The sequence below is a fragment of the Pholis gunnellus genome (genome assembly GCF_910591455.1).
Source record: "Pholis gunnellus genome assembly, chromosome: 6".
Lineage (NCBI taxonomy): Eukaryota > Metazoa > Chordata > Actinopteri > Perciformes > Pholidae > Pholis > Pholis gunnellus.
Genome location: NC_136532.1, coordinates 11,574,732 through 11,587,722, shown reverse-complemented (window position 1 = coordinate 11,587,722; position 12,991 = coordinate 11,574,732). Strand labels below are relative to the sequence as shown.

The following is a 12,991-nucleotide window of genomic DNA, read 5'->3' as shown; positions in this document are numbered from 1 at the left end:
GAGGGACAATTACCCACTTTGTCTGATTGGAAATCCAGCCTTGACAAACATGTATGGAGTCCAAAGCATCGGAAACCCTCTATAAACCCTATTTGCAGCGAGACCGAGACGCCCCGTCTCTCCCAGTGGCCCTACCACGGAGCCCGTCGACCCGTAGCCGGCTCCCCTGGCGAGCCCCCCCCTTTGTGTCCCAGACGGTGTTCCGGAAACACGCTGCCGTATTGGAAACCACCGGCCGAGGTTACAAACTCACTCGGTTATTCTGAGGGGCCATACACTGTATAATGTGTATTCCTCACACTTGTAACTGAGTTAATTCGTGCTGCCACCATCCAGCAGTGATTGATGGACACTTATAAGTCGTGTCACTCGGAGATATGATGTACAGTCTTGCGCCACACCTCCATGACCCTCACATTGAGGTGATGTAGGCCTATATTGGACGTCCTACTCCTTTGCCATTATTTTGCAGCGTATGGGAGCTCGAAGCTTTTACACGCCTTGCGCACGACATAATCCTATTGGATGAGCGGGGCAGGGGATATTGCAAATGATGAGGGGCAGAGAGAGAGAAAGAGAGAGAGAACAGTCTTCACCAGCTCATGTCTCTCCAACGGCGCACACACACACAAACACAGTGCTCGTTAATAGGCTCCAGATGCCTTTACCGAAAACACACGTCTGCAGGCTGTGTGGATTGCCTCTTCGCCTGTGAATCACGCAGATGTGAATCTATCTTTCTGTCTCCGACTAAAAAGAAGATTATGGGGTTGTGTGCGATGCCAGAACACGTGGGGAGCTTATTTGCCAGGCTGGCGGCTGTGCGCCCGTCCTCCCTGTGATGGAGGAGCGCGGCGGTGGTGCATCGGTGGAAATGAGTGAGAGGTGCAGAGGAGATAATCAATGAAGACACAGAGGGCTCCCGTGCGTTTGGGCAAGGTCAGAGTCTAGCCTGGATGAGATTATGTCCACGCGGACACAACAAGGACGGACTTTTACGCTTCCTCGCGGGAGAAGAGGTCGCCTGGGGATGTCACCTGAAAACCAAGAGTTTTTCCTCTCCGTGTTGGATTGCCGAGGCAGCAAAAATCCCTCCATCTGCGTGATCACGGTTGAGCTTTATTTTTGACAACCTTCAAGCTGCATGGCTTCTCTCTGGTCTCCCTCGGCCCGGTAATAAAGTTTCTCTCGCTCTGCTCGACGTGTGGGTGATCGATTCGGCCACCGATTCCTTTAATCGCACGCAGGTGAACCCAGTGGAGGTGATTTGTTGGCGGCTGCTGGTTAAAGACAGGGGAGTGGAGGGGGCAGCGGTGGGTTGAATTCCATCGGAGCAGCAGCATCACAACAGCGGCGGCCAGCTGTGTTTCCGGACGGTCACATCTGTCGTTGGGTTTGTCGTCGCTGTCCATGGTGCTGAACTCGTGCTCCAGGAATGGTGGAGACGCTGAGTATCGCAGTCATCGGTGCTCCCGGAGTGGGGAAAACTTCTATAATCCGCCAGTTCATCTATAACGATTTCTCGGAGGTGTACACGCCGACCAGGACCAGATATGTGTACAGACCCTCCGTCATCCTGAACGGGAACATGTATGAGCTGAAGATTTTGGACGTCCCGCCAATCTCCTCCTTCCCCTCCAGCTCCAGTCAGGTATAGTGCGTCTGTCTGAGGACTTAGATTGAACTTTATTGGGGAAGGGTTCATACAAGCTTTGGGGATCCATCCTTAGAAGTAGGGTATTACATCTCTTCTTCATATCCCATCTGTTCACAGCCAATGGCGATCCTCAAAGGCAGAAACACCAATTTTATTTATTCCTCTATCAGATGTCCCTAGTCTACTAGTTGCTATGGAGACCCGACTGACTTAAAGCCTCGGAGGGCTTCACTTTGGCGTAAACTCTCTCTCTCAACCCCCCTCACAGGCAGGCATGTCAGCGTGCAAATTGTTTATTGTCTTCATGTCTTCAGTGCCAGATGTATTCAGATGAGTTGAGAATAGTATGACGCCGTTGGTGGTGGCTGTTGGGTTGAATCGTGCTAATACACACAGAAAACAATAGCAGGATTGTGCTGCAGGCATCACAGCACCTGGTTAAACTCCCAATGTAAAAATAGAACAGACTGCCCTTTTGTTCATGGCCGCAGGTCATATGCCATTAGTTGGAGGCGCATCTGATTGCAGGATCATAGCATAAATGTTCTGTAGCTCCAAATGCCTCAGGTTTCAAGTCACTTCTACTCTTCTTCATCGCCAAGGATTGGGGGTGTTGAGGAATTCTCTCAAGCTTTTGTCCCTGGAAGTTTTGAATTAAGGAGAGGCTCACAATTGCCCAAGTCTGTCTAAAAACAATACCCAAATGCTCATATGTACATTCAAATTAAAATGTAATGTTCGCTTCGCTGCCACTGAGTGTTGCATCATTTATTATTTTTGTTTTGCACCAGGAAGAAACATAAATTTCCTTCTCTATGTACTGCACTTGACGCAGATCGATGACAATCATGTACATTTTATCGTATCGTAAAATCATTATTGGATGCTGTTAATTGATTTTTGGCCTTGAAAAGAACCCCTTATAAAGAACCATCAATGTCAATAATGGGGGACAAATCCACTGTCCTTATAAGATAGTATGATGCCTCAACAGTGTTTGAGTTTGTCTTATTGATTGTGTATCTTCTAAAGTCTTACTATTGTTTTCGTCAGAACTGTCCCTGCATTGCAACTCAGCGATGAAACGTTGTGGAAACATAAAGAGAGAATTTGCTTCCAAAAAGGTTGTCACTTTGGGGCGGTTGTGGCTCATGGGATAAAGGGGGTTGTCCGTTAATTACAAGGTTGGCGGTTCATTCCCAGGTCCACATGTCCAAGTGTCTAAAGGACACTGAGCCCTAAGTTACTCTCCAGGCTTCTTCACAGCAGCACAATGCTCCTAAGGCGTAGAATGCAGAGGTTGAATTTCATGTATCTTGACTGGATTTGATTAACTCAGACTGCTGAACCCTCACATTAGCTCCATCTCGTACATTGCAATTGCTGTAGGAATGGATCCCTTCACAGCCACTATATAAAGAGGGAACACTTTCAGCAGCCAAAACCTGTTTCAATATACATATGTGCATGTGAGTATTGTTTTAAGACAGACTTGACATTTTTTTTATCCTATCCTTTGAGATATTTCAGTCCAAAGAGTATGGATTTGGTGTGCCTGTCTCTGTCCTCGGGTATTAAGCCCACTCCAAGCCTCTATTCCCTTGAGGTGTTTGTTTGACTCCTGTCCAGTGCAGCCTCTGTGGAAAGGCCCCGATGCTCTCCACTCTGCTGCTGCTTCTCACCCCTTCCAAATATAGCTGCTTATCTACAGCTGAGGTGCCAGTGGGAAAATGAGATCAGGCCAAGGAGAAGACAAAAAAAGCAACTTGAATGCGAGGCCTCCCAAAGTTGGTGTGCTGCACACTCACAAAGCCCAGTTTTATCGTCGAAAGCATCAGGCAGGCAGGCCGAGAGTCCAGAACGATCATCCTGTCAGGCTGCTGCAGAATTACATGTAGCTGGATTTAACGTTTTGTTAGGAAGTGTCTGCAGGAGTGCTTCATTGTTTCTTGCCCACAGAGACTCTCTGTAAAGACATTCTGATCGAGTTCCTTCTTTCCCCTGCTAAATGGTGCTTAACCTCCAATCGGGGAACAGGTAGGTGAGTAGAAAGAAGGCAGGATGAGTCTGACGAGTCTGTGTGGGAGTGTGAGGCCCAAAGTTTGAGTCACACAGCTTTCATCATTCAATACCATGCTGTGTGAACATGTCATGCTCATTTCAGGGTGTAATGCAGCGAGCAGATGCCTGTTTGCCAGGCCCATACTGTTCAGGCAGAGAAAACCATTAGCTGAGTGCAGCCACAACAGACAGATTTATGGTTACTCATTCGTTGAGGAGCGACCCCGCGAGGCCTGCTGTACTCTTTCCTCTGTCCTCCTATCATGTCCTGCTCGTTCTGACGTCGCTCTCGTGCTTCATCTGGTGACGTCCTTTATTTACAGCGAGAGCAGTGATTAGCCATGGGGCTTTTTTTTTTTTGGACTCGCCGCCCTGCTCTGTATTCACCCCGCGTGGTCAGAGAAATGTAACCCATGGGTCAGGGGAAGTGGACAGCACAAAGAAAGCTGATTGAAATATACTTGCAGTACACAGCAAATTGAATATAAAGGAAAGTTCCCCGCTAGAACACTGCTGGGAATATAAAACCAACAGAGGAGACAGTAGGAATTTGCTGCAGTCAATTAGAAAGGTTGCACAGAGTTTAATGGACACTGTCGAAGTAAGGGTTACCAAATGAGGTTTTATAAGGTCCTCGGAAATTTGTGAGGAATAAGCTGCAGAATGGAGTGAGTCAGTACGCCTCCATGCTTGTGTAGCGTGGCAATTTCTCATCAGTTCAGATTAAATTTGAAAGAAGAGCAGTGATGTTCTGTCAGGCTGCTTGTGACCCCATTTTAACCAGGCAGACAGACATTTTTGTCCTTTCCACTGCTGGAGACGAGCGAGATTTCTGTTCTTTCACCGTGAGGCTGTGATGGTGTAATGATTTGTTTGCTTTGCGGTATGTCTGTCTACTGCTGATAGCATTGCTTTTAGAGAGCATCTGTCACAGTGTGCGAATAGGATGTGACGACAGATGGATTTAAGGCTGACAACGGATTCAGCAATGATTTTTCTTGTTCTTTTCTTTAATTATTTGTTCTAGCCATGATGTATCTCCATGACTTCCTCCCACACAAAATGCTCCCTCTCCCTTTCCTGCTCTTTCTGGACATTTTTCTCAGTTATCTCTGTCGATGCTGCCTGTGACAATAGGGTAGAAATGATTGCTTTTTATGTCACATTTGTATTTTTGACTGCTGCAGAAGAAGTAGAAATATGAGGTGTGCATCTGTGAAGCTATGAGGTGTACAAACCATTTCAGTTTTTCTGTTTCAAAGTTTCTGTTCGCATGAGTTGAACATTTAAATAATACACTAATACAAATTAGACAATTCACTGAAGTTAAATCAATAATTCTCTGTTCTTAGAATAGAGAAATTTAGATTATTCTAAAGAATTTACAGCTCAGTGAGTATAATCCTCAAATGATTAAACATTTTGGGAAATATACTTGGTTGCTTTGTTGCTGAGTGCTACAGCCATGAGATTGTTAGCTTAGCATAAAGACTGGAAACGGGTGAAACAGGTAGCTTTGCAAAGCTGTCCAAAGGTAACACAATTAGCATAAAAGCACCTCTAACGCTCACTAATTCATTTGATATTTCTTTCTTTATTGTGTACATAAACCATAATTATCACTCCAGTCTTTATGCTAAACTATGCTAAGCTAACCGACTGCTTGCTGTAGCTTCACACTTACCTTAGAGATATGAAAGTGGTATCCATCTTCTAGTCAGACTCTCCTCAAACTGCATAGCGAAAAGCTTCGGCTATTTGAGAAAATGTGATATTATTCCTTTAAAGCTGTCTCAACTTGTGTAAAATCCTTGTTAGTGCCGGTTTCAAAATCAACAATTCGTGACTATATTTCCAAAGACTAGCCGCACTTGATTGCTTTTATCTGTCGCCTAACATTTTGTGATTCTGTATGTTAACATACAGCAACAGTCATCCTCTCCAACAAAGTGCATTGATCAAAAGAACAACAAAACCGACAGGTTTTAATGGCCTGGCATAGGTCACCACTGAGTAATGGGAGTTTCATCTCCAGGGAATCGAATGAATTTTAATTGCAAATCTGACAGGGTGGCCTGCATGTGACATATCTCTAAGTGCTCAGCACCCTTCCCCCAGCAGGTCACCCCAGCCTCTCTCCTGTGCTTTACTATTGATCCATCACAACTACTCATTATCGTTAAGCTGCGTCCCCTAATATCAGGAGACACGACAGCTTTGCCATAGCCTGCTAAAAACTGACTGAGGCCTGCGGTTGTCAGGGAAACATGTTGTGTTTGGCTCTTGAGGAGCGAAGGATGAGATGCTCTTTTTGTGCGCCGCGCTAAGGAGACCGACTGGAGGATACAGACAGCGTGGCAACACACTTCACATTCACGCTTCCACAAGCACACTCGCACATCCTGCAGGCACACACAAATAAACATGCCCACACATGCATTTTAAATTCATCTGACAGTTTATTAGCTGCACTGTCTTGTCCTCTCAGTTCTAATTTTCTTTGTTTTGCCTATTGTTTGGATGCGGAGAAGTGGTGTTGCCATTTCTAGCCCCGCCTCCACATTTAAAAACAGGACTTGGACGACAAAGAGATATGAGATGAGAACACAAGCTGCTATTTTTAGCCTCACGGTGATGTGAGGCCGCAACTCAAGCCGCTGTGTTCATCTCACATCATCAAAGAGTGAGCTGTGATGATGTGCTTGATGTGACGGGAACTTGTTTGTTTGGCAAAAATAGGTGAATATTTTCCGAGGTGCTTGATATGACTTTAAATTGTACGGGATGCTCTACAATAGAAGCAAAAAGAAGAAATTACAGTTGAAGACATTGCTTCTGGGACATGTTTTCACAACGCAGTGCCCACTTACTTCCTCTCTTCCTGATCTTTGTGCCACATGTTTGTCTCCATGCCTGATCGGCCTCCATATCTCTCTTCGAATGTGTGAGGCTGTTCCTTCCTCACACTCCTCCAGACACAAACCCACAAACACCCTCGTCTAATTTATTCCTAGCTGACACAGATGTATCAGCATTATCATCTTTAGGAGTTACGCTGATCATCGCCTGCTCCCTTAGCCTCCCCCGTCGTAAATTGTCAGTTCATCTCATTTGTACAGACAGCTTGTACAGTACGTTGATTTGAAAAGCATATTTTCTCCAGCATATTTTCTCTGTAATTAGGTTTCTTGCATTCCTATTTCAGTTTGCGCAAGCTGTTGCAGGAGGTAGAAGAAAAAGAATGTAAACACCACATGGAAAAATCACTTCCATCCACTTCCATGCTAATAAGAATCATCAAAATCAAAAGAGGTCTGATAATCAGCGCTTTGATATCTGAGTTTTCTAAGCAACACAGTGCAACAAACAGAGCTCCAAAGAGGCCAAATCCCTTTGTGTCCGAGGCGCAGGTGCATCAGTCAAAAAACACAAAGCCGAGTTTTCGACTAAGCACGACAGCTTTGAAAATCCTGACAACATGAGAAAAGCAAACTGCTCCAGCAGTGGTCATTTGTGGGATTATTTTTGTGAGATAGAAAGATATTTTGATGTTTTGTGCTGAGAATATAAAATAAATATTTTTCTAAAAATAATTCAGTAATTAGACACAAACACGTCATGCGGTGAAAGAAACCTACTTACAACTGATACATGCTGGTAATCTAACTACTTTAAAGTTAAAGGAATAGATCAACATTTTGGGGAATATCATCGGTTTTCTTGCCGAGAATTAGATGAGTGCCTTCCTCGAGTTGCCGCTGGTTGCTTGGCAACTTCACAGCGATGACAAGTCACTGCTCCCAGCCAAGACAGAGCCGGGCTAGCTGTTTATGCTAAGTTAAGCTAACCGGCTGGTGGTGAAGAAGACAAATAAAAACATATATAATAAACAGAAAATATGTATTTGCTCCTAAAACAGTAAGATAGTTGAGATATTGCACTGCTGGATATTGCACATTTGCTGAGGACTCCAGCAGCTTCTCTGGCAGTTTTGTTTTCCTGAGGATCTTTAGCAAGTGGAGTTGCTGCTGTTCCTTCTTGACTACTGCTGTTGGTAGACCAGGAGAGATCATCATCGATGTGCGTACCCAGGAACCTGAAATCAGGGACCCTTTCCACACTGTCGCTGTTGATGTAAAGTGGGTTGGGTTTCAGGATGAGTTCAGGATGAGATTGTTCTGTGATCAACCTCGCTGTCTTTGGACTTCATCTCTGTAGGCTGTCCTGTCTCCTCCTGAGATAAGCCCAACCATAGTTATGTCGTCAGTGAAATTGATGCTGGTGTTGATGGAATGAGTGGGGGCACAGTCATGAGTGCAGAGAGGGCGTGGAGGATGGGGCTCATCACACAGACTTGTTGGGAGCCAGTGCTGATGAGTGTAGGGTGGAGGAGAGGTGGAGGCCTAGTCTAACAGTCTTGGGGCGGTTGCTCAGAAAGTTGGTTTGGGAAAGTCGTGTGAGGCCACACCGTGCGGTTGCCGGTCTTGTAGTCGGTGATGGTGCTGGATGCCCTGCCACAGCCTTGGGTCGTTGTTGCTGAAGAGGTCCTCAATCTTCCTCTCACTTTAGCATCCTTGATTCTTCTCTTCAGGTTGGCTCCAGCAGCACTGTATAGAGCTCTGTTTCCAGACCTGAAGACGGTTCTTAAGGACAGTTCTGACCTCCGTTGTCATCCAGGGCCTCTGATTGGGGAACACACGGATGCATTTGTCGATAGCAACATTGTCAACACAGTTCTGTATGTAAGAGAGTACAGTTTATGTGTAATCCTCCAAGCCCTGATCCCAGCTGATACTTTAAAAAAAACCTGCAGCTGTGAGGAAGCTCCTTCAGCCATGTCTTATCAGTCTTTGTGGTGGGTTGAGCTTTTCCCCTAATGGGGGTATATGTTGCAGTAGTGGTGCTGGCCTGAAACTATTCTCACTGTATCCACTGTTTGCCTGTATATATTGAATTGAATTGTGAATAGAACAGTCCCAGAGTCTTAATCTTCATCTTTTCGACATTTTCTCAGGGATGCGTTTGTTTTCTCATTCCCTCGGCAGAACTTTTCTTCCCACCCCCTGAAGTTCTTCCATTTTCCTCCCCCTCTTTTATCAGATCAAATGCTTATAAATTCATTGCATGCTGTTAGAGGCAGTGAGGCTGGTGGTGGGTTGGTGAGAGCTCTGAGAGACACAGCGTGAATAGAAGAATGGGTCACTGTGTTTCTATCGAAGCAACTGTCCCCCAGTAAGGTGCAAAATGTAACCACTTGTGCCATGTGATTTAACGACAGGTTCAAACATTGCTGCGTGCCCACTGCATCACCAAGCAGTGGAACAGTACGAGTTCATTTTTCTTCTCCCGATAGAAGGCTTCGTGTTCGCTTATCTCTTAATAGCTGTAAAGTCTTGTCCTTGAACATGTGTAGCTAGGAAACTGTGCAGTGCCGGGCGGTCACTATGTTTTATGACTTTGTTCTAGGCCGTGGGACTCCCAGAGCCATGCCAGCTCTGCGACTTCATTGACTCTCTGCACTCTCTCATAGAGGCTAAGCAGCAGAGGCAGGCGACCTTGCGTTTAATAATTACAGAAACTCTTGCCACATGCTGTTCCGCTAGCTGCTCTCTACTGTTATTGTATTCAATAAGTCGATGCATTGTACGCTGGCGGATCTATGAGGTTGTAGTTAGGCACATCAGTGGATTCAGCTAAGTGGTAACATCAGCATGTTAACATGCTCATTGACTCTCTCATTGTGTCAAATAAACTGTACTAAATGTAAAGTAAATGCAATATTTACAATATTCATAATCTCAGTTTAGCTTGTTATGCTAAAATTGACTGATTAGCACTAAACAAAGAGTACAGCTCAGGTTAATGGGAATGTCTTGAGTTTTGCAGGTATTTTGGTCATATTTTGGTCATTGGTCATTTGGGTCATTTTGGTCATTTTGGTCATTTTGGTCATTTGTCATCGATGGTGACAGTAGATTAAAAGTCAGAGGATCAACAAGTTATTGGAATTCATCCTGAAAGGGACAAAAATGTGTGAATCAAATTTCAAGGCAATCTATCCGATACTTGTCAAGACATTTCACACAAAACCACAAGTGTTCATCTCATGGTTGCTGGATCATCTTCTGGGTACCGATCACAGCAATCTATCCAGTAGTTATTGACAACATATTTCAATCTGGACCAGAGTGCTGGACCGACTTAAACTTGAACAACAACAATCTCTAGGTCTTACTGTATGTGTGCTTTCTTCTCTCTCTGTGTCTGTGTGGTAGGAGTGGCTGGATTTGCGCTGCAGAGGTGTTCGCAACGCCAACGCCTACATCCTGGTGTATGACATCTGCTGCGTGGAGAGCTTTGAATACGTCAAGATGATCCGACAGCAAATAGTGGAGCACAGGTATGGTCAACCGCCAGACTGTTTCTGAACATATAACAAAATAACATATAGCTGGTTAACCCTCACTGGTGATGTCTGATGACATCCACTTGTCATCCGTCTGGAGACACCATGTAATTTCACAGCCCTGTCACAAAGACGTACAATTATGTGTTTGCGACAGTGTGACAGTGATAGATGGTCTGCTTTTGGTGAGACATTATAATTCAGCACACTCTTCTCTGCATCCTGACAGTTAGTCATGACATTTGATTCTGGCATTGCAGCATGAGAGATGCCTGAGATGTCACTAACGATTCCTACGATTATTTTAAGAGACAGTTCTGCTTTTGTCGGACAGTGCACGGCAGCTAAAGACAGGGAGCTTGAGAACCAGAGGGAAAGGTCTCCTGGCTGGCTTTGAACTTAAACAGGAGCAAAAAAGGACCCAACACTATAGTTTGGAAAAAAGGTCAATAAAAAAAAAAGACCCACACCTGCTCTGTCATCCTCGTTGTTGGTTTACCTGAATGTATTAACATATTGAAAGAGTACAATGAGTAGCCTTGTTTGTGCTATGCTGTACATGACCAAACTGCCACTGTTCCTCCCCCACCTTCCTGCGGCTGCATATGTGTTGCCGTGGTGTGTGTATGTATGGGAAAAACGAGATTCAACTTGTTGGGTCTCTCCTGCATAGTTTCCCCCAGATTTCACACACAGCCGCATGCACAAACACTCACACAGATACAGTACTTCTCGTTCTGCTAAAGTTCTCGGTAGATATGCGAGGAGATATTTTTAAGTCTGTTACGTGAGCACAACCTGTGAAAAGGAGTAAAGTGAGATGATTAGTATGATGTGTTCTTCAACCCGACATCTTCAAGAACTTCAACTCAGGGGCTTAAAAATTGCATCGTGCATTTTCTCTCCGTGTCGTTCCTGTCTGTCGAGCTGTCTGTCCATCTGTAAAGGCAGACTTGCAAATATGCATAACAATGAAAACACAATCATTAAAGGTCCCAGCTTTGCCGACTTTGGCACTCAACCAAACAGAAAGCCGACGTGAAAATCAATTAATTGTAAGAAATCTGATTAATGAGCCTTCTTTCTGACATGGTATTTGCTGTACAATCTAATCCAGGATTCCCTCTGGCAGCTCCTTTGTTTCTACATTGCTGTAGTAAATGTTCTCTCCTTTTTCAATGCAGCGTCAGCTCGCATTTCCAAACAACCACCAATCAGGCTCCTGAAAATGGTTGGACTTGATGACGTCCTCCCAGATGTTGTTGTTTTTCACTAACACCGTAGCATAACACATACAAGGTTAAAGTCACTAATGTATTTCTACATCTGGCTTGCCATACATTTTCACAACTCATAATGCTGTAAAGCAGTTGCTGCAGCGTGCGGTGGGAGGCCCCTTGAGCCTGTGAGCTCTAATCCTCCAGTCCGCCCCCGCACACCTCAGAAGGAAGGAAAAAACTGCACACAGACATCTTACACATGCCCAGCCAACCACTGTGACGAACACCAAAATGATAACAATGCTTTTTGAAATCAACCTCTTATCTCTCCCATGCTCCTGCAGGGAAGGCAGCAGCAGCGAGGTGCCAATCCTGGTGGTGGGCAACAAGAGAGACCTACAGAGGCAGCGATTCATGCCTCGCAGGGCGGTGTCAGTCCTGGTGAAGAAGACCTGGAAGTGTGGCTATGTGGAGTGCTCTGCCAAGTTTAACTGGCATGTAGTCCTGCTCTTCAAAGAGCTGCTGGGCATCGCCGTGACACGGGGCATGCGGCAGAACCACACCGCCATCCGTCTGCAGGGGGCGCTACAGAGGAACCGCTGCACCATCATGTGACCCAGAGAGCTCTCTCCACCCCTCTCACCTCAGGAGTGGAGCGGCAACGGAGAATAAAAAGACTTCTTATCTAAATGGCTGGAAAAATACCCTGTGGCCTCCTGCTTTACTGAGCTGATTTTTCATAATGAGGTTTATTAGTCTCTTGCGCTGTAAAAGACACTTACATTTCACACATGGTCATCCAAGCACTTCCTAGTCAGATTCTGCCAAATGTGTAAATGCAAGGAAGGAGGTAGGAGAGAAAGCAGTGGGAAACAATACAACTAACATAGCACAGTCATTTTTCCTCACATCAAGACAGTTACTCATTTGAGGCTGCGCTTCCCACATCACACAGCAGCAGGTCTTCTTGAGGGTTGTATCGTGGCTGTAGCTGGGCCTGACAGGGTGGAGGCTGTGTTTGTAAGGCTCAAAACGAAGAAGCAGCAATATCATTGAGTCTTCCTTTTGAATTTGTAATATTCAATAAGGTCAACAGCAGACGCTAATATCGTATCTGACTTATTTGGATTTTCTTTGTTAATGGTAAGCAAGATAATAAGAATAATCCAGAGCAAAAAATAGCTAATGTATCACTTCCTGGGGGATTATCCCACAGTGTACAGTCATGATTAGATGGTGTTTGATTTTAGATTCTGAAAAGTAGCCTGCATTTATTTTTCTTTCCCTGTCCCCGTTTCAAACTTGGCGTACGGTGAAAGCTGTTTGTTCAGGCAAAGGTTTTTTTAAGGTTGTCTTGCAGCAGAAAATGCTGCAGTCCCTATCTTGATGTACAGTGGGGCTTTAATCTGTTCCCTGCCCTCACTCAGTGTCTGTTTCTGATGAATACATTAAATCCAGGGAACTGGCGACCTGCAGGAGGCTACAGAGCCTGAAAAGAGAACCTGTGCACGCAACGTCGATGTTTATATGTGTGTGCGTATGCTCGTGTGCAAGCGAGAGAGGGAGGGAGAGAGAGGGAGAGAGAGAGGGAGACAGGTTTGACAGCTAACATTCAGGCAAGCAAAGGACAGACACAACAAGATAAGA

The 12,991-nt window shown here is 45.1% G+C and overlaps 1 protein-coding gene across 1 annotated transcript; it reads left to right on the top strand.

Moving 5' to 3' along the window:
* Nucleotides 1–1,435: 1,435 nt before the first annotated feature.
* On the top strand, nucleotides 1,436–11,959 carry rasl10a (RAS-like, family 10, member A; the record flags this gene model as incomplete). The annotated part of the gene is made up of 3 exons (XM_079160904.1): nucleotides 1,436–1,651; nucleotides 9,994–10,118; nucleotides 11,689–11,959. 3 exons carry the CDS (start codon nucleotides 1,436–1,438, stop codon nucleotides 11,957–11,959), a joined length of 612 nt encoding a protein of 203 aa, XP_079017030.1.
* Nucleotides 11,960–12,991: the final 1,032 nt, after the last annotated feature.